The 18,627-nt window shown below is 38.4% G+C and overlaps 1 protein-coding gene across 5 annotated transcripts in view; it reads right to left on the bottom strand.

Moving 5' to 3' along the window:
* banp (BTG3 associated nuclear protein) overlaps window positions 1–18,627 on the bottom strand; it is a 32,176-nt gene that overhangs the window by 4,953 nt on the left and 8,596 nt on the right. For 4 of the 5 annotated variants that reach the window (XM_058075664.2, XM_058075661.2, XM_058075663.2 and 1 more), the window contains exons 10-12: window positions 17,914–17,985; window positions 14,604–14,648; window positions 583–723 (exon numbers count right to left, since the gene is read on the bottom strand). In XM_058075664.2, the coding sequence (XP_057931647.2) occupies window positions 583–723; window positions 14,604–14,648; window positions 17,914–17,985 (258 nt within the window). The remainder of the gene's footprint in view (window positions 1–582; window positions 724–14,603; window positions 14,649–17,913; window positions 17,986–18,627) is intronic. The other variant, XM_058075666.2, reaches the window with a different exon arrangement.

Genomic DNA, 18,627 nt, shown 5'->3' with positions numbered 1-18,627 from the left:
TTAATACCTCTGACTGTGTCAATCAAATCTGATTACCATCTTTGTAAATACGGGAATAATTTGGGAATGTGTGGAACATGTGCTGAGTAATATACCCCTATAGACTACGCTGGAAAAAAGAATAAACATGTGGATAGAGGAATTTGTTGTTTTTTTTCCAATGTTTGAGTTAAAAATGGACTAGAATGAACTTTTATGGTCGTTCCACTAAAAAATAAAAGGTCATTCATTGCCATCTTACTGCCTCGTTCTGGTTAAAGCCTAAGCTGCTGATTGCAGAAACTGCCTAATACCACATGTGCGGCTCGACATGTGTTTTGGAACTCCTTGTTGTCTTTCCACTTTTGTTCACAGCTCATCCTCAGTTCTGTGATCTACTGAGTGCTGTTCTAGTTTATTCTGAAGTCTTTGAAAAAAAAAAAAAAGATGTAAATTGCCACTGATGTGGATGAGATTACTCAAGTACTTGGAATGTTAGCGTGTGTCGGTGTGTTAGTGTGTTGCTAAGCAACTGTTTACACTTGGTACTAAGAGCCCGGAGGAGTCGGTGTCTGGTGTTTTTTTTTTTTTTACAGCATTTACCTGTATTGCAGCTGCGTGATCGGTGACGGGGGCAAGTTGGACGTATTGCACTTGGATGTCAGGGGGGAGAGAGGTGCCTTCAACCGCTGTCGTGCCCCCTTCAGCTGATGCCACTGCTATGAGCTGAGCACCCCGAAGTACCTGCATAAGACAGGGACGGAAAAGGGAAAAACATTTTTGGTACTTTCAGTTTGCTTTAAACATGAATAATAAATCATCTGGCTTTGACTTAGACAGGAAAATTGAACCGATATCGTCAAAATCTAACAATACTCCATCATCAGCTTTATGCAGTAGAATGTACAAAGCAGTTATGATCGATGCTGCGCTTTGCACCGCTAGAAATAAGATCCCAACAATAGCAAACAGCTGAATGCCTCATTTATTTTATCACCGCTGTCAGTGTAGAGGGGCAGCGTGTCACAAAAACATCCAAATGACCTTCATGACAACAAAAAGAATCACAGTCCCGCTTGAATGCGACACTTTCTAACTTAGCCATTCTTACTCAACTAAAACCTTTGTTGACTCAGTTGTACAGGAACGTAACAATAACACATGACGGTTAGTCTGTATGTTTGCTTTTTACTTAAGTTAGCAAAGCAACATTCAAGTTCTTGTGTACAGTGGACTAATTACAGAGCAGTTTGGGATAGCTCTAGCATGGCCACATAAAGCACTGTTGCACAAAAGTGCATATGGTCACACATTAATTTAGTACATCTGCTTTGTTCATTTGGATAACTTCTTATATAGAAACAACTAAATTATTGTTTCCTCTGATTAAAAAAATAAATAAAATAATACAATAATTTAATATAATTAATAACAATATAATAATAAATAATTTGATTTAATTAAATAGTTTAATGAAAAAAATAAATTCTATACATTTAAAAAACTAAATTTGTATGCCTAATATTGTTTGGTGGATTGAACCCATCCATACTGATGTTGATTCATAATCAAACAGTCCATTTCATGAATGGCCAATAATGTGGGTAGGTATTCTGTTCAAGATCACAGGTGAGCTGGATCCGAGCTGATTTATTCCGGAGTTGGGATAAACCATGGACTCGTTGCCAGCAGTGATGGGAAGCTTGGACCCCAAAACAGCGTTTCCTTCCTGCATTTCCCTCACCTTTCCATCTGGCTTAGGTGTGTAATCTGTCCCTCCCTCTTCTGCTTGGGGTCGACACATAAAGCACCACACATTTTGACCAATCACGTGCAGCTTTAACAGAAAAAAAACGGTCTACTTAAAGGAACGGCTCCCATTGGTTCACGTCAGAGAAGTCGTTCACTCAGCGAATTTTGTTTTAACTTGCCCCGGGCCATCGGTACATCGTTATTGTCGAGCCCCTGGGTTAACCACACATGCTGCCAGGATGACATTATGATTCATCTTTTGTATTCATTCTATCACGCAAGATCTTGTGCTAAAACAGGAACATGTCACATGTACCCCAAAATCTTGTTTGTGTAATCATTCCGTAATAAATGATGGGAGGTCTCCATCAAAGTCGTCTTCCAGCTGCACTCATTGCTGAGGGTGGCGGGAACTTCTCCAATAGGCATTACAACTCCAGAAAAAAACCAAACCTCAGTTCCACACCGTCTACCCGGTCCGCTCTTGTTCTTTGAAGTTCTGAAAGATCTGGCTTGGTTATAATCCCCTCGATAACCACCAGCTAGCTATGTCTTCAGTGAAATCGCTAGTTTCACCACAATTTCTGCTGCGTCATCACCGCCGATGCAGCAAGTCCAGGCGTCCCGATGGAAGTTATTAAGAGTGGAAGTCTGCCTGACTAACCCAATCAAAAACAGAGGATTCGGGCTGAGAGAGCCACACTCTGAATATAAAACTGTTAGATCTGGGTCAAATGAATCATGCCCATAAATGATTCTTGATCAAAAGAAAAATAGGCTAGAAAAGTTGGTAAAGGAAAGTAGTAATCTGAAAAGTAATTTACATACTTAAGTTGCACGCTTCTTATAGTTTACTTCAAGCAGGTACCACAAACCCACAACGCAACCGTTTTAATACTTCCTTCTTCCCCAACTGATGTTGTTATACAGATCTCTGAACATAGATCTCGTTACAACATCGTGTCTTTCGCCACAAACAATCTGCATAGTCGGAGCAATGGACAAAAGCAATCACATCCTGCAGTTCAACGGATGCTAAACCTGGCACTAGTTGATTGTAAAACACTTGTTATACTCAATTCTCGACTTCCATCTGAGAGCAGTTTGCATTCTCAGCTGTGGGAAGATGCACACAGAGGCTCAGAAAAACAACTAAAAGTTGGAAGGCGACTTGAGATCCGTGCAGTAAGGATACAAAGGAACCTCTTCCGCTGCACATCCTATCCCATGACTCACTGTGCCTGAACACGTGGTCTCTGCTAATCAGGTACAGTCACACTGAAAAGAAAGCCAATTCTAAAACTGAAGATATGTTCATATGCCATGGAAGTTTGATGGCCGTACAATTCAGACTCCTGAAATCTCAGAAAAAATGCACCTACTGCATCGGTGCACACAAGACATCCGCGAAAAGTACCATGATTATGATTAGATCAACTCAACAATACCGAGAATGGAAAAGTGGGAAATTGAAAAGCGGGATCTCTCTTGGATGAGTTCCCTGAGTGGAAAAAAAAAAAAAACAGGATTGTTTAGATTATTGCATCTATTTTCATCTAGGAGACGAGATGTCTCACTTAAAATTCAGCCCAACAAAAGGGATTTGGCAGAGTAAGCTCTATTTGTCAGACACTAGAACGATCATCAGGTTTTAAGTGCATTAGTTACTGCTGACCTCACATTTTTAGACTGCGAGAGCCTCAAATAACCTGAGCTTGAAAGAAGGCCTCAGTGAAAGAGACTGTTGGCATATAATTACGAAAAACAACAAAATTATTATCGGCTTTGTGAGCTGCTGGCCTTGAAGAAAAATTAAAATAAAGAATACCGTCACAAAAATGCATTCATTTACAGGGCTTGACAATAACGATGTACCGATGTCCCGGGGCAAAAACAAAATTCGGGCAAGTAAATCCAATTAGTGTTGGGTGTTGGTAAAAGACAGACTGCATAATTCCGGTGGTAATTTGCAAACCAATCCTTGCAAATCTTGAAATGGACCAATCAGAATGGTTTATTTAGACCGCGATCCGCAGTCCACGTTTTACCTTGTTCGCGATCAACCAATCAGCAATGGTTTGACTAGCAAAACATCTATCATAGCGTCCCTGCCAACATCGTCTAATTCTTCAACAACTTCTGAAGGAAAACAGCAAAAAGTGATGAAACAGTGCCTCCGAAACAAGTATTTTATTAGCGGCAGCAAATCAAATGATGGCACAGGTGAGTGAATCACATTGCTGTGACAATTTGAAGCGGTCACAATGATGAACACCACCGATTAGATCCAATACCAAGTGCTGATTTTGCACAAGCCAAAAAAATCTAGCTGTTCCGTTTCTCTGTGTATTTTTCTCACTTTTGCTTCACAAATTGAGCATTTTTTCTGGATTAAAAACACTTCACTAGTACACAAATGTGTCGATTCAATAATGTTTCATTGTGGTGCACAACTTATAAATATCACTGCTTACTACGACTACGATATGTAAGGTAGATGTATGCCATGTTAACATACGTTTCAGACATTCCTCCAAATACAATGCATCAGTACTATTATCTGATGAATTATCAGCATATTCGGGCAAGTAGTTTTCACCTTAAGGATTCCCCATGGGTAAGTAATTTTTGTTTTTAATGTTTTTGGTGCAACCTGTTTACCCTCGCTAATAAACATGTAACTATGTCTCCACCACAACAAATGGATGGCATTTGTGCGGGAAAGACAGTCTTGCACAAGAAACACAAAAAGCAGATTACAAAAACAATAGGAAAAAAGTAGTGACACCTTCTTATTTGAAACCAGCCTTCTGTTTTAGCTTTAATGGATCAATGTTCAAAAATAAAATGCATCATCCTTGCAGTTTCTCAATAAATCCCAGCTAACCAGTCGAGTGGTGAATCAATTGGAAAAAAATACTGTTTTGGCAATAGCGACTATGGACATGGTGCTGACTGTAGTCCAAGCCCACAGAAGGTTAGAGTTAGAGAAGGCTGTGCATCAGATGGTACTATGAGTCATCAACTTGGTGTCTGGGTGAGTGTTTTGTATCCGAGTATGTTTTTGTTTGCTGAAATAAGATTACAAAAGGAGTCCCCCATTCCGCGAGACCTAACAGTCAGAACACATACATTCAGGATACATAATACTGTTTTGTGTTTGAAGGAAACTGGGCACATTCATTTTGGTTCCTTTAATTCCCAAAGGAAGACCTCCTCGTCTTGAAAAAAAAAAAAACAAGGAAATGAAAAAAAACAACATTTGGACTTTGGAGTGGTTGGAACTTCCTTTCAGCTTCACAGCTGTCAACATCTGTATCTGCCAACTCTGGACAGATGTCCCGGCAGTAACACTATCTCCGGTTAGATAGGTGGGGCGGACGGCTTTTGGACTTTGTTTTGGCTGCAACTCTGCTGACAAGATGCCCGAACATAGCAAAGATGGGTGCTTGTTTAGTGCCAACCTGCAGGCCTAAAAATGTAAAATTTGTTTTATTTAAGAGTGGCGAACTTAACTTCACATCATGACTACTGCTCAAAAAAATAGGACTGATCTCTCCTGTTTGCAACAGTCTAAGATTTCGATAAGCACTTCATAATACGCACTGAACCGACTATCATATTTCAACTAATTTATCACGCCTATAAATGTATGTATTGGCCTGACATTGACCTCGTAACCTGAACCCCAGCTTCCCATCTCCTCCCTTAACACCTGTGTCTAATTAAACTCCCCCCCCCCCCCCCCATATTCCCACCATCAAGCTCAGAGTCGTATCAAGACACGGCTCAGAGAGGCTTTATGACGAACCCAGCATGAACTAAGTCCTGACCCTGATCCAGAACCTGAAAATCAAAAGGGGACTCATGACAAAAATAACAGCTGTAATTAAGTCAGGCCCCTAAAACCAAAAAAAGGACGGAAATTCCTCTGAGGCGTTCTCTCTCTCTATCCGCTTGAGCAAATTCAAACTTGGCCCATCTAACATTTTTATAGTTACGGTAAATTTCATAATTTAAGATGATGGCTGTTTGATGAGTTGAACAGTATCATTTGAAGTCACTGGTGATGGATTATGTCATACTACTTAATGTAAAAAAAAAAAATCCAGAAAACCCAACACTGAGCCAGTTGTGCCATGCTTAAGTCCACATCACACCTAAAGCATAATTTGTGTGCATCTTATATACTGTATGTGTCATTTAATTCATGCTATTGCTACACTAGCAAGTAATTATTGACAGCCACCACCTTGCACAATAGAAATAATCAAATGACCTAAAAAAGGACAAAGTGGGGAAAACTGCAGTGACATCAGATTGTCGGGCCTTTGCTGACATTGGTTGGAAGCAGGGAATCAGGCCCAAAATCAGATTGAATATCTTTATGTGTGTACTGGATGGACGTTAAATCAAATCAGTGGGGGATAATTATGGTAATGGTATTATTTCATTTGAACATGCATCAGATTACAATTGAATGCATCACATAATCAGTTCACAGTTCCACATGTCCCAAAGGAGTAGGAAGAAGCAAGGCTTATTAAATCCTACCACTCCATCTGGTATTTTTACAATCAGGAACTGTTACATTTGTTCACTTCCTGCTTTCTTAATATAGTTTACGTTTTTTTTTTTTTATTATTTTTAATTTTTTATCATTTTTATTTTTTATTATATTTTTTATTTTTTATTATTTTTATGATTGTTTTATTGTTGTTTATTGTTGTTTTTATTTTTATTATTTTATTTTTATGATTTTGTTTTTATTTTTATTATTTTATTTTTATTATTTAATTTTTATTTTTATTTTTTTATTTGTTCACTTCCTGCTTTCCTAATATAGTTTAAGGTTTTTTTTGGTTTTTGTTTTTTTTTATCACGTACCAAAGTATGAGGTGATATGACCATTCAATGACATAATGGGTACCATAGTAACCGGGAATTATAACTTTGCAGATTACAGAAAATCCAAAACACATTCAAACTTGTACACCCAATTATTGTTTTTGAAAAAACAAGTCAAAGGCCCTTTCCTGGCTTATGTGAGACAACTTTGAATAAATGCAAAATCAATGCTGTGGGTTTTATATGGGTCTATTTCTGCAGATTCTCTGTGTGAAAGAGACCAATAACATTTTTGCAAAGTGCCACATTTTCTAATGGATGCATTTTTTTTTTTAAAGATCAAACATTTTGGCAACCAACCTGTGCTGATGTTGAGTCACACTGAAATGAGTCGGAAACATCTGGTCCTTCTTACTCACACAGCCTGTGACCCCTAAGTTTCTTCCCAAACAGACAAAAGCAAACAGGCAGAATTGTACCGGCCGATGTATGATACACATGCAAACAGAACATAGGACTCCTTGAGCCGTAACTCTGTATCTCCATGCTGAGATGCCACAAGGACACAAAACAGACATCTACTCCTTTGAAACAGGATCCATCCTTAGGCCTCCCTGCTTATGTGCATCCCCTTTACGCTAAAATGGGCCATAAAGCATGCTCTTTGTAGCTTTGCATCTTATTTCATTTTTGCCGCATGTGTGAGTGACATGAATCTCAACAGCTACCGACACACTAGCAGGATCTCGACAAAGAAAAAATGAAAAACATGAGCCAGCGGTTTCATTCCAGCACAAATGAAACCCTAAATCTGTAAGGTCATTCGGACTTTTCAGCAAGTATAGTAATGGAGTGGAAATCACCACCACACCAATGTGCAGGTCCCGGTAGGCTCCAGCCAGGACCAAACTCTTTTCTGTTTAATCTCTGACCTACTTCCCACACTGACCCAAACAGTGATGCTTGGGAGGATCCAGCAGATGCACGACAACATGTGCTGTGAAATGATGGAAGAGGTTCAACAAGGAGGAGGTGAGGGCTCGGGCTTGTGTGTCCTCCTGATATTCACTTCGTAAAACTCCCTTTTCGAGGGGGCCGTACAGGTCAATTGCTGACAAGAATACAGGCAAATTTACAAGCTCTGTGAATTTAGTCAACTTTTACAAGCAGTCCAGTGACATTTCGTAGCCCCGCAGCGGAACTTCCGAGTCCAAATGTGCAAAAGCTGTACAATTTGGTCTACTGGATCCATTGGGAAATGTGTTTAAAAAAATATGAAAATATGGTTCAAAAGTCAAACTAAATGTGGAGTTAAACCACCTTGCATGAGATCACTTGCAGTTGATGTTTGCTAAATACAAGGATGAAGAGTCTTGAACCAGTCATGATATGCTATACAGATCACTATATTGACAGTTACTATGGTAACCATTATGTCAAATAAATAAAAAAAATAAAATTAAAATTAAAAATGAAAAAAATAGAAAAATAAAAACATTAAAAAAAACAAAAATACAAAAAAATAAAAAAATAAATTAAAAAACAAACCAAAAAAAAATCCTAAACTATATTAAGAAAGCAGGAAGTGAACAAATGTAACAGTTACTGATTGTAGAAGTACCAGATGGAGGGGTAGGATTTAATAAGCTTTGCTTCTTCCTACTCCTTTTGGACATGTGGAACTGTGAACTGATTATGCGATGCATTCAATTGTAATCTGATGTTGTAAATTAAAAAAATGTAAAAATAAAAAAATACATTAAAAATTAAAAAACAAACCAAAAAAAAATCTTACACTATATTAGGAAAGCAGGAAGTGAACAAATGTAACAGTTACTGATTGTAAAAGTACCAGATGGAGGGGTAGGATTTACTAAGCTTTGCTTCTTCCTACTCCTTTTGGACATGTGGAACTGTGAACTGATTATGTGATGCATTCAATTGTAATCTAATGCATGTTCAAATGAAATAAAACCATTACCATTACATACAGTACACATTTGCAAAGCAACCACAATCCTAAAGATGTGTCCTTATCGTGCCTGCCAGCACCTCCAAACAAAACTAATTTTGTTTCACTCCGGAGATTCTCCTGTAGGTGATTTGACGAGGACAATCTTGTATTAATTGCATCTTATTACATTGCATTCATATCCTTGCTTTATTTTTTGTTATTTAGCCCTTTATTTCCTGCTTTGACAGATTTGAGGAGGACCGTGCATGCCAGAAAAAATGGAAACATGAGAACGAGTCCTTCAAGGTCAATGTGGACACTTCCTAAGCCATTTGAGCTTGGAGAAAACGACTTTTTCAATTTTAGGTGGCATCTGGTACAGTGATGTTCTCCCCCCCCTCCCCTGCTTTTCACAGCTCAACTGGTCTCAGTATTTAATTATGAATGGCACAATGCATCTCTTCCAGACAGTTTCTCCTTTTGGCTTTCCTCTCCACGTCTTTCCCCCTCCTCTACTCCTGGCTCCCCTTTCATGTTCCAATTCCCCATTTGGTCTGCATCAATGCAGCACAGTCAAAAAAGGGAGACGAACACTCGATAAGAAGCTACAACAGACAGGAAGTGCAGTAAAAGACTATATTATAGTTTCATTGGTCTGCTTTTCTTTTCCCATATCTTTGGTTTTAAGGGGAGAACTCTTTGGATCCAATTTTGCGGCTCCAACAAAAGCTTCAATAGCATTAAATGACAAAGACTTTGATGTAAATCTCCCTAGATTGCGGAGTAAAGGCTATTTGAGCGGCTAGAAACGGAACAGTAGCTACAGTAAATCGCAGCTTCCGCCACAAAACAACACTGTTCAGTTCGGTACTCCTTTCTGTTGGTGTGTCAAACTCAATCTGACAGGGGGGGGCGAAAATCAAAGCAGACTTTAGATTGCCGGCTGAACAGGAGCCCCCCCCTAATTCTCTATCTTTCGTGTTATTACTATAGAATTGTGATATTTTCTACACTTTGAAGTTATGAAAGGAAAACTGCACTTTTGGGGGAATTTTCATCAACCACAATTGTTATGTGAGACTAGAACACACAGAAGTCACCCATTTCTCTGGAAAAAAGGTCAATTTACTTGCAGAGACCATATTATTGTAGGAGCTAACGCAGAGGAACTAATTTATTGTCATGGAGATACCTATCAGTCTGAAAAAGGTGGTAAAACCATTTCTAAAGCTTGGGCTGTGGAATAGACGGATTAAGTGTTTTCAAGCATCCTTTGCTGTAGTTAAGATGATCACTTTTCACAGTTATGCTTCATTAAGGTGATATTTTGTGGTTATTTTGTAGTTTTTAGAAGAAAAAGAATAGTTGTGCAATTTGTGCCTGCTACGAAATCCTCAACAAACAATGATGGCCGTGCTTGTGGTTGAAGGTTGCAGATGCAATTGTAATACATTTACTAATCATGATGTGCTTTATATATCATTATATTGACAGTTACTATGGTACCCATTATGTCATTGGATGGTCATATCACCTCCTACTTCGGTATGAGGTACATTATTAAAAAAAAAAACCTTAAACTTAAAAAAAATGTAATAAAAATAAAAATAAAAATAAAAATAAAAATAAAAATAAAAATAAAAATAAAAATAAAAATAAAAATAAAAATATTAAGAAAGCAGGAAGTGAACAAATGTAACAGTTACTGATTGTAAAAGTACCAGATGGAGGGGTAGGATTTAATAAGCTTTGCTTCTTCCTACTCCTTTTCTACATGTGGAACTGTGAACTGATTATGTGATGCATTCAATTGTAATCTGATGCATGTTCAAATGAAATTAAACCATTACCTAATGTAAGGTATTATGACGCCATTATTTTATTACCACTACTTGAAGGCTTCCAGTTTAATATGCTAACCCAGCTAGCTTTCATTGGCTATTACTGTTCACAAGCTCAAGTTCGGTGACAAAAGTTTTTTCGCCAACTTAGCTGATGTTTCCAGTTGTCACCTTGACATGTTTAGTTCGGGGGGGTGCTGGTTTGTTGTTTGTAAGGACATTTCCGTCTGATCTTTCCCCGATCATGAAAACCATATATCATGTTACACATATCGGTAACGGAAATTGAGACAATATCGGCAAATCGGTTTTCTGCAAAAATGCCAATATCGGACATCCCTATTACACAGGATAAAGAGTCACTGAAACCATGCACACAACTGAGGACTCTAATAAATCCTTCAAGTCCCACTACAAATCAACTGTGGTGATGGTGTGGCTATTTTACCAAATTAACCCAGAATCAGAATCTCCGATGACGATTTCTAAACACCTGACAAAGCTTGGTGGTGGACGGCGTAATTCAGAACAGGTGTAACCATGGATACAGTACAACAGATGAGCAGAAGATACACGGAAATGAGGGGGAGAAGAACACCACCCCAGGGAAAGCAACAGTGGAAAACGAACTCACTGTGATGAATTGTGTGGGCTATCTTATAAAACATAGCCCCCACACTCTTTTTGTTAGAATACAAAAACAGTGACATCATACATGTGATTCTCGATGAAGGCCTCTGTGTAAACAAAGAAAGGGGACATTTCCGAGAGTCCAAGGGATTTAGTTTTATTACCACTGTTTTTGCTGAAGGTTTTTTTCAAATCTGGTCCAAAAACACACTCGCACAAACCATGATAAGGATAGGACTATATGGAAAAATATCTTCTGTGTGTAATTTATTTACTTGTAAAGGTGATTTCCCTTACTGCTCTTCATAGACTTTCTGGGATTCTGATTTAAGAGATAACCTGGGATCAGTGAATTACCATAATATTTGTGTTTAAAGCCGAATGTGCAACAAGATACTGAAGAAAAAAAAAATCCCCATCAGTTTGTTTTGGAACTGCTTATCATTTTACAAACACAAACAACAGATTTTTTTTTTTTACTCCCTAACTTTCCCAAGAGAGTGATAGTCTTTTGCAGTTTCTAGTTCTCACATCCCAGGATCCACTGCAAGAACCAAAACTTTCACACAATGCATATACAGAAAACCTGAAAATGTGCATGGACTAATGCTAAATGATGAGCAAAGTGATGGAAAAATCACGATTGCAGATTGAAAGAGACGGAGAGGAATCTAACACTTCAACTCGACATGCAGATCAATTGAGGACATGAGTATGTTTGCTTTCGAGACACAGACGAAAGGAAGGACGCTTGTTGAGAACCTCAATCACTTCAAAACAAAGGCAGCCAATGAAAAAACACCCAAAAAATCTCTCAAAACAAATAACGTCCACAGAGATGGAATTGTATGGATGATTGAGATCTTAATCAACTGAATAAAGAACCGAGCAGCTGAAAGGAGTGAGGTTCCAGATGCAGATCCAGGATGCCGCTTGCGATCCCAATGCATGACATCATACGATGCCAATGTAAGGGGTGATTATTTGCTTTCACGTATAAAGTCAGGTGTTCTTTCTTCATCACAAAGTTTTACAATCGCAATAGCTGCTGCACTGACCAAAAACAAGTCTAATTAATAGGCTGTTGCTTGCATTACAGCTTCCACTGGCAAAGTAGTGGTGAAATAATCTTAATTCTAATCTTAATAATAAAACCAAAGTCTGAATTATCAGTAGCAAAAACATGACAAAGTATCAAATGCCTTTAAGAGACAAAGTCTACATTTTTTGTGTAAAAAACATCACAATTGCAGTTTTCCTTTGTTAAGAAATCAATAAATTAAAACTAAAAGTGTAAACTGGGGTGCATTAAGTACATTAAATGCATGTGAACTAATTTTGCTTTGAAACTACCGGAGAAAAAAAAAGTTTGCAAAGGCTAAATGCATGAAAGCATCTGTCAGTACACGGACAGAATAAACACATTAATAACAACAAGACAATCAGTGTGAGAGTTTTCTTCCCAAAATCCTTGCCTCGAGATAAAAACGGGTAGAAATCATATTGCGGGAGGGAGGGGGGGATCCTTATGCAGGTTGTAATAGTTACGCACAGTCCAACTCCACTTTGATCAAGACCTGCTTGACTCTCAAATCAAACTCAACAGGTGATTATCATCTCACTAGGATTTACTGTACATTAGGGTGCATCAAATTTGAATGGGAAATTTTAAATTCATTATATCAATTTGGCTGGCATTCCATTTTTTTTTCTAATGAACATAAAAATGTCTTTTGCAAAGTTTGGAGGAAATCCATTGAGATTTAGGGGTGCCACCCGACACATAAACATTTCAGAAAATGTGCAATTTCTAGTCTAATTGCCAAAAAGTTGACCTGGAAATGTTGAGTGCAATGAACTACAGCATCATTTTCTATAGTTTTATCAAAGGGGGCCCAGACCAAAACCAAGAGGGACTGCTCTCTGAAAGGAACTAGTTGATGAGGGAGGCATCTTAGGAGAGCTGGTGGGTTGTGCTGCACGGTGCCTAAAATAATAAATTGACAAGTGTATATCAGATTATGTAGGACTACAGTACCACTCTCAATCAATATGAGGCATCAGTAATACTGTCTACTCTATATTACAGTTGTTGAGGTTATGCCTGCTCAGCATTAGCAAACTGTAGCTAGCTAATGTTCGCTACGGTAGAGGCAATGAGCACTAAATACCTATAAATATGACTACAAATCATTCAAATTATAAAGGCAAAACCGCAAATTTGCTAGTAATATGTAATAGGAGTAGAAATACCAACAAAAACATAAAGATCACCTCAGTTCTTGAGCTGCAGTCTGTGCTGCTCCATGGCGACCATTGAACCGTTCACCAGCCAATCACAGGGCACATATAGACAAACAACCATTCACACTCACATTCATACCTATGGACAATTTGAAGTTGCCAATTAGCCTAGCATGTTGGCATGTGGGAGGAAACCGGAGTACCCGGAGAAAACCCACACATGCATGCAAACTCCACACAGAGATGGCCGAGGGTGGAATTGAACCCTGGTCCCCTAGCTCTGAGGTCTGCGCGCTAACCACTAGACCGCCTGTTCACCAATTTATTCCACAAAAACAGATGTATGGTGGCACCCCTAAATAATCATGTATTGGAAAAATATTTTGTATGTGTTGTTTCTACATATATTGGAACACTTTTAGTACCCAGCCATATCAAAATTCAATAATTGTGTTTTTTGATACACCCTACTATATAGTATAAGACAAGGTTTGGACCAATCAGCACCTATTAAGACAGGGATACGTGGGATGTGGTACATAATGCCTCATTACAGTACGATCAAACCTAAAATTCAACACTTCTATGACGTATGCCGGTGCCTGATCTACTGAGCACAGTCCAGATTATCTATCAAGATAGACCACTGCAGAATTTTGACCATGAGAGCCGTGCAAGAGGCCATTAAATCTTGGTGCACTTCCAGGTATTTCCTACTACATGAATAATAGCCCACTCCAGAGTCACAACGTCACCGTCTGTCCATGCGTAAACTATTATATCATCCTCTATGAAACAGGAAGCAGCCCATTTCAACACAAATGCGCATCTAAACAATTTTCAGTTCGGCCTTGATGGCGGTCTACACTATGCAGTGTTATTAAGATGACTAACCCTACACTTCCTGTTTTTGTATGTACAATTACCAACTCTTAAACTTCCTCTGATCCCCATTTACCATTTTTCCAGACTATAAGTCGCACTTTTTTCATCAGTTGGCTGTTCCAACACTATATTCCAGAGCGACTTATGAATGAAAAAACTGTTTGTTCCATAAACACTGGACACCTTTTCTGTTCATGTTTATTTTTTGTGTATCTGAATAACCATTGTGTTAGCGTATCTTACACCTATTCAGCATGTTTTCTTTTCTTTTATTGTTAGAACTTGCCTTCCAAGAGGACGTAATGTCTGTTTTGGTCAAGTAGTTTGGAAAATAAATTACCCGCAAAAAATGCGACTTATGTATGTTGTTTTTTTTCTACCTAATTATGCATTTCTGGCCTTGTGCGACTTATACTCCGGAGCGACTTATAGTCCAGAAAATATAGTAGTTCTCTTAAAAAGGTTCTTACCTGTCCATCTTGACCGACATGCACCTGGTGGATCTGGAGGTTCCCCTGGAAAAAAAAAAGAAAAAAGGCGTGTTAAGCGTATGAGCCCTCAAGACCTCCACTAAGGGAACAAAATGTGATAAAACCCATGTGAAGAACTTTGAAAGAGACATAAACAGCTGAGCCTGTTTAATGGGGTTTCTCAGCTGAATCTCAAGTGCTGCTGATGAATCATTTAAACCAGGGGTCTCAAACGCAATTTACTTAGGGGCCACTGGAGCTAGGGTCTGGGCAAGACTGGGCCGCATCAGGTTTTCCAAAAAAAAAAAAAAACGCATTTATTAAAAACAGAAAAATGAATAAACTTTGCTTTGGTTTCGATTTTCTACAAGAAAAGCTCTGATAAAACATTCCACTGTTCTCAAAGATCTTACTTTTTATTTTTCTACACAAAATAAGATGAAAAATAAATAAACAACATAAACAACCACATATAGTTAGTGGGTAGACAAATATTTTTTTTCAGATTAAAATGAACAAAGCATTATTAGAGCCCTGTAGACATGACAAAACACGACTATAGTCACATTTATACTCTTTTTATTTACAACATATTGCGCAACTGCAGGGTCTTGAGACACAAGCTAACTCGCAAACTAGAGAGCTAGCGACCTAAACAGTAGCCTTCAAGTTATTTCCTTTCAACTTAAATAGCCAAAAACTTACCACTTCCACACGGATAGGGAGGATAACTATTAACAGTTATTTAACCTTTAACATGAACATTAATCAAATGTAATATTTTTTTCTGGGTACATGATACCATACAGCATCCATATCAAACTTGCGCGGGCCGCGCTAACATTAAACTTTCATATCAAGGCGGGGGCCTCAAACTAGTGTCCTGCGGGCCAGATTTGGCCCACGGGCCGCGTGTTTGAAACCCCTGATTTAAACAATAAAAGGCTTCAGATTCTAAAATAATAATAAAAAATAAATAAATAGTCATTTTGTACAGTCATGATTCTAAAATATCTTGTTTCATTTTCCTGAACCCACATAGTGTATCTCTGGTCTAGTGAGTGTATCGTGACACCCCTAATGGATATGGATTGCATGCAGTTGCCGAGGCACTATATTACAAAGACATTGGTGTGTATATATACTGTATATACAGTACCGATGTCTTTGTATATACATGAATTATTCTGTCATGGCTGGATAGAACACAGCAAAACAAAGACAGAAAGCCCTTTGCAATACATCAATCTAGCTGCAAATGCAATGGCCATCATAAAAGCACACCACACCAACAAAGACATAAACAGGACAGGAGATCATATGTGCCGTATTTAAACATGTCCCAAATTGCAGTTTTGGCTGGCTAATTACATTTCATGTGTTTGTAGCAGTCTGACATGTCATATCACCGGAGAAGAGTATAATCTCTCAATCAGATCCTTTCCTTTCCAAGCAAGCTCAGATGCATTGTCTTGGTGGGAAGGAGTCTGTTCTGGATGAAAACATATTCTCGGTGAGTGGCAGTTGGGAGAAGTGGGATTTTGTTGCTAAGCTTTGAACTCTCAAAAACAAACATCGTCATGACATAAGAAGGAGGCGAGGAAAGAAGAAAATCTGACTTCAGACAGGAAAGACTTTAAAGCTTTTTTGCCTTCAACTACCCCCGGTCTCTCAAACTCAGCTTCTTCCCCCTCAGTGAAAAAGTTGGAGATTCGGAGTCGGAAATGTAAAAAACACGTGGTCAAAGTGTCAATGGCTCTTGCATGAATGCATGTGCTGGACATATCATACAGCATGCGATTACATTTTTGTGTTTACATAGACTGGCGCCTTGAAATAAATCTCCCCACCAAATACCTGACAAAGTCATCTACAGTGATGCTAATGTAGAAATGACTCCTCAGCTGTCAGTGGGCCTTGAATTTTAATTTCATCTGGCAGGTCGGCGCTGTGAGCGCATGCGGTGCCCCCCTAGTGGGAGACACGAGACATCTGGGATTTACATGAAAACAAAAGTCATAACTCCATGACTAAGTAGGCGGGTATACAAACATGAAGGCATTGAAAGAGCAACATCTGCTTTTGTTCAAACTGACTAATGACTTTAATAGTCAGCTATTATTTAAGTGCTTGACTCAGATGTCATATCCTAACAGAAGGCACTTAATTACAGTAGATGCAATTTTATAACTCGCTAAACTATCACTTGTCACACACAAAATAAAAGCTACAGCTAAAATGACACGCTAGCAACAAGGGTAGTAATGGTGCATGTTTTATATTTACACTTTTCCTGTTTCTATCGGCTGATTACGGAGTCGCCACAGCGGCTCTTTTTGATCCGCATACTGGAAAAACAAAAAAAATGTGGCTGGATGGACAGTTGGAATATTACAACTGAGAGCAATAAGTGAATCTTCGCAAAGTGGGATTTAATTTTAATAAATTGAATATTTTTGTAGTTGCATCCCTGTAGATTATTCTTTGTTTACACCGCATTGCGCAGGCTATGGGATAGAAACATAGCATGCTACCGAGATAACTAGTTAGGGATGAAGAGTCTTGAACCAGTCATGATGTGCTATATATTGACACTTACTATGGTACCCATTATGTCATTGTATGGTCATATCAACTCGTACTTCGGTACAAGGTACATTATTAAAAAAAATAATTAAAAAAATGAAATTAAAATAAAAAAAAACCTTAAACTGTATTATGGAAAGCAGGAAGTGAACAAATGTAACAGTTCATTCATTCATTCATTTTCTACCGCTTTTTCCGCACGAGGGTCACGGGGGTGCTGGAGCCTATCCCAGTCAGTACACCCTGGACTGGTCGCTAGCCAATCCCAGGGCCATATGTAACAGTTACTGATTGTAAAAGTACCATACGGAGAGGTAAGATTTAATAAGCTTTGCTTCTTCCTACTCCTTTTGGACATGTGGAACTGTGAACTGATTATGGGATGCATTCAATTGTAATCTGATGCATGTTCAAATAAAATAAAACCATTACCAATGTATTAATTCAAAACCTAAAACAGGAGTAGGGATGCGGGACAAAATAAGAAACCAAAATAAGAATCCACAGTGAATGGGAGGAGAACTTTTGTTTTTCTCCACTATGTCAAGTCAAACATGCCATGACTCCATGCAGTGTGAAGGTATTTTAATCTAATGTCATATCTCGTCTCATCAAATTAAACTTCTGTTGCAGTCAAGGATTCAAGGATTAATGTAACACCCATCTATGCTGCTTATCCTCACTATCCTCCCATCCCCACCCATCCATAAACATGCAGACTTGCCTCACTGTCCTGTGTGATCTGCACTTCCTCTCCTTGAGGCACCTGGGCAATGTGTAACTGGCCCTGTGGAATCTGCGAAAGGCACAAGTCAGAAATAAACAAAAGGCCCACGGTCATTAAATTAGACAATATTCAAATCTGTATTATATTGGAAATTTAAAAATTACACTGATGAAAAAGGTGGTAAATGGTCTTAATCTTAGCAAAAAGTGGCACAGAATGAGGGGCTATATCTTGTTTGAAATTGAATACACATATATTAAGTTTGAGACCAGACATGATTGGCAGGCAACCACAGAAAAGTGTCATGTCCTTTAGTCACTGAATTGTTGTGAAACATTCATTCAACATCTAAGTAAGAGCTATGCAACTACAATTGGACAGCCAGTACAAATGATTAAATATCCCGTGTGTAGTGCCAAGGACAAGTAAGGATGTGAGAAAAAAGACACCGATGACAGAGAGACGTTTTGTAAAATAAAAAATAAGGGGTGCCCTGATCCGATATTTATATTGGGCCGATATCTGCAAAAAAACATGTATAATATTAAATAGACCGGAATGAAAACTCTCCGATATTAGCACTCTGACGCAAGTATCGATTTAAGACTCCACCTGAACACGTCTATCCGTGCAGTGATCACAACAGCGTGGAGTCAAAGTGATGTTGACTGTGTGTATTTGTCATTAAAATCGGAAAAAAGACATTGCGGC

Source organism: Doryrhamphus excisus, linkage group LG1 (assembly GCF_037039965.1).
Source record: "Doryrhamphus excisus strain RoL-2023G ecotype Guam linkage group LG1, RoL_Dexc_Guam_v1.1, whole genome shotgun sequence".
Lineage (NCBI taxonomy): Eukaryota > Metazoa > Chordata > Actinopteri > Syngnathiformes > Syngnathidae > Doryrhamphus > Doryrhamphus excisus.
This window is presented reverse-complemented; position numbering and strand designations above follow the sequence as displayed.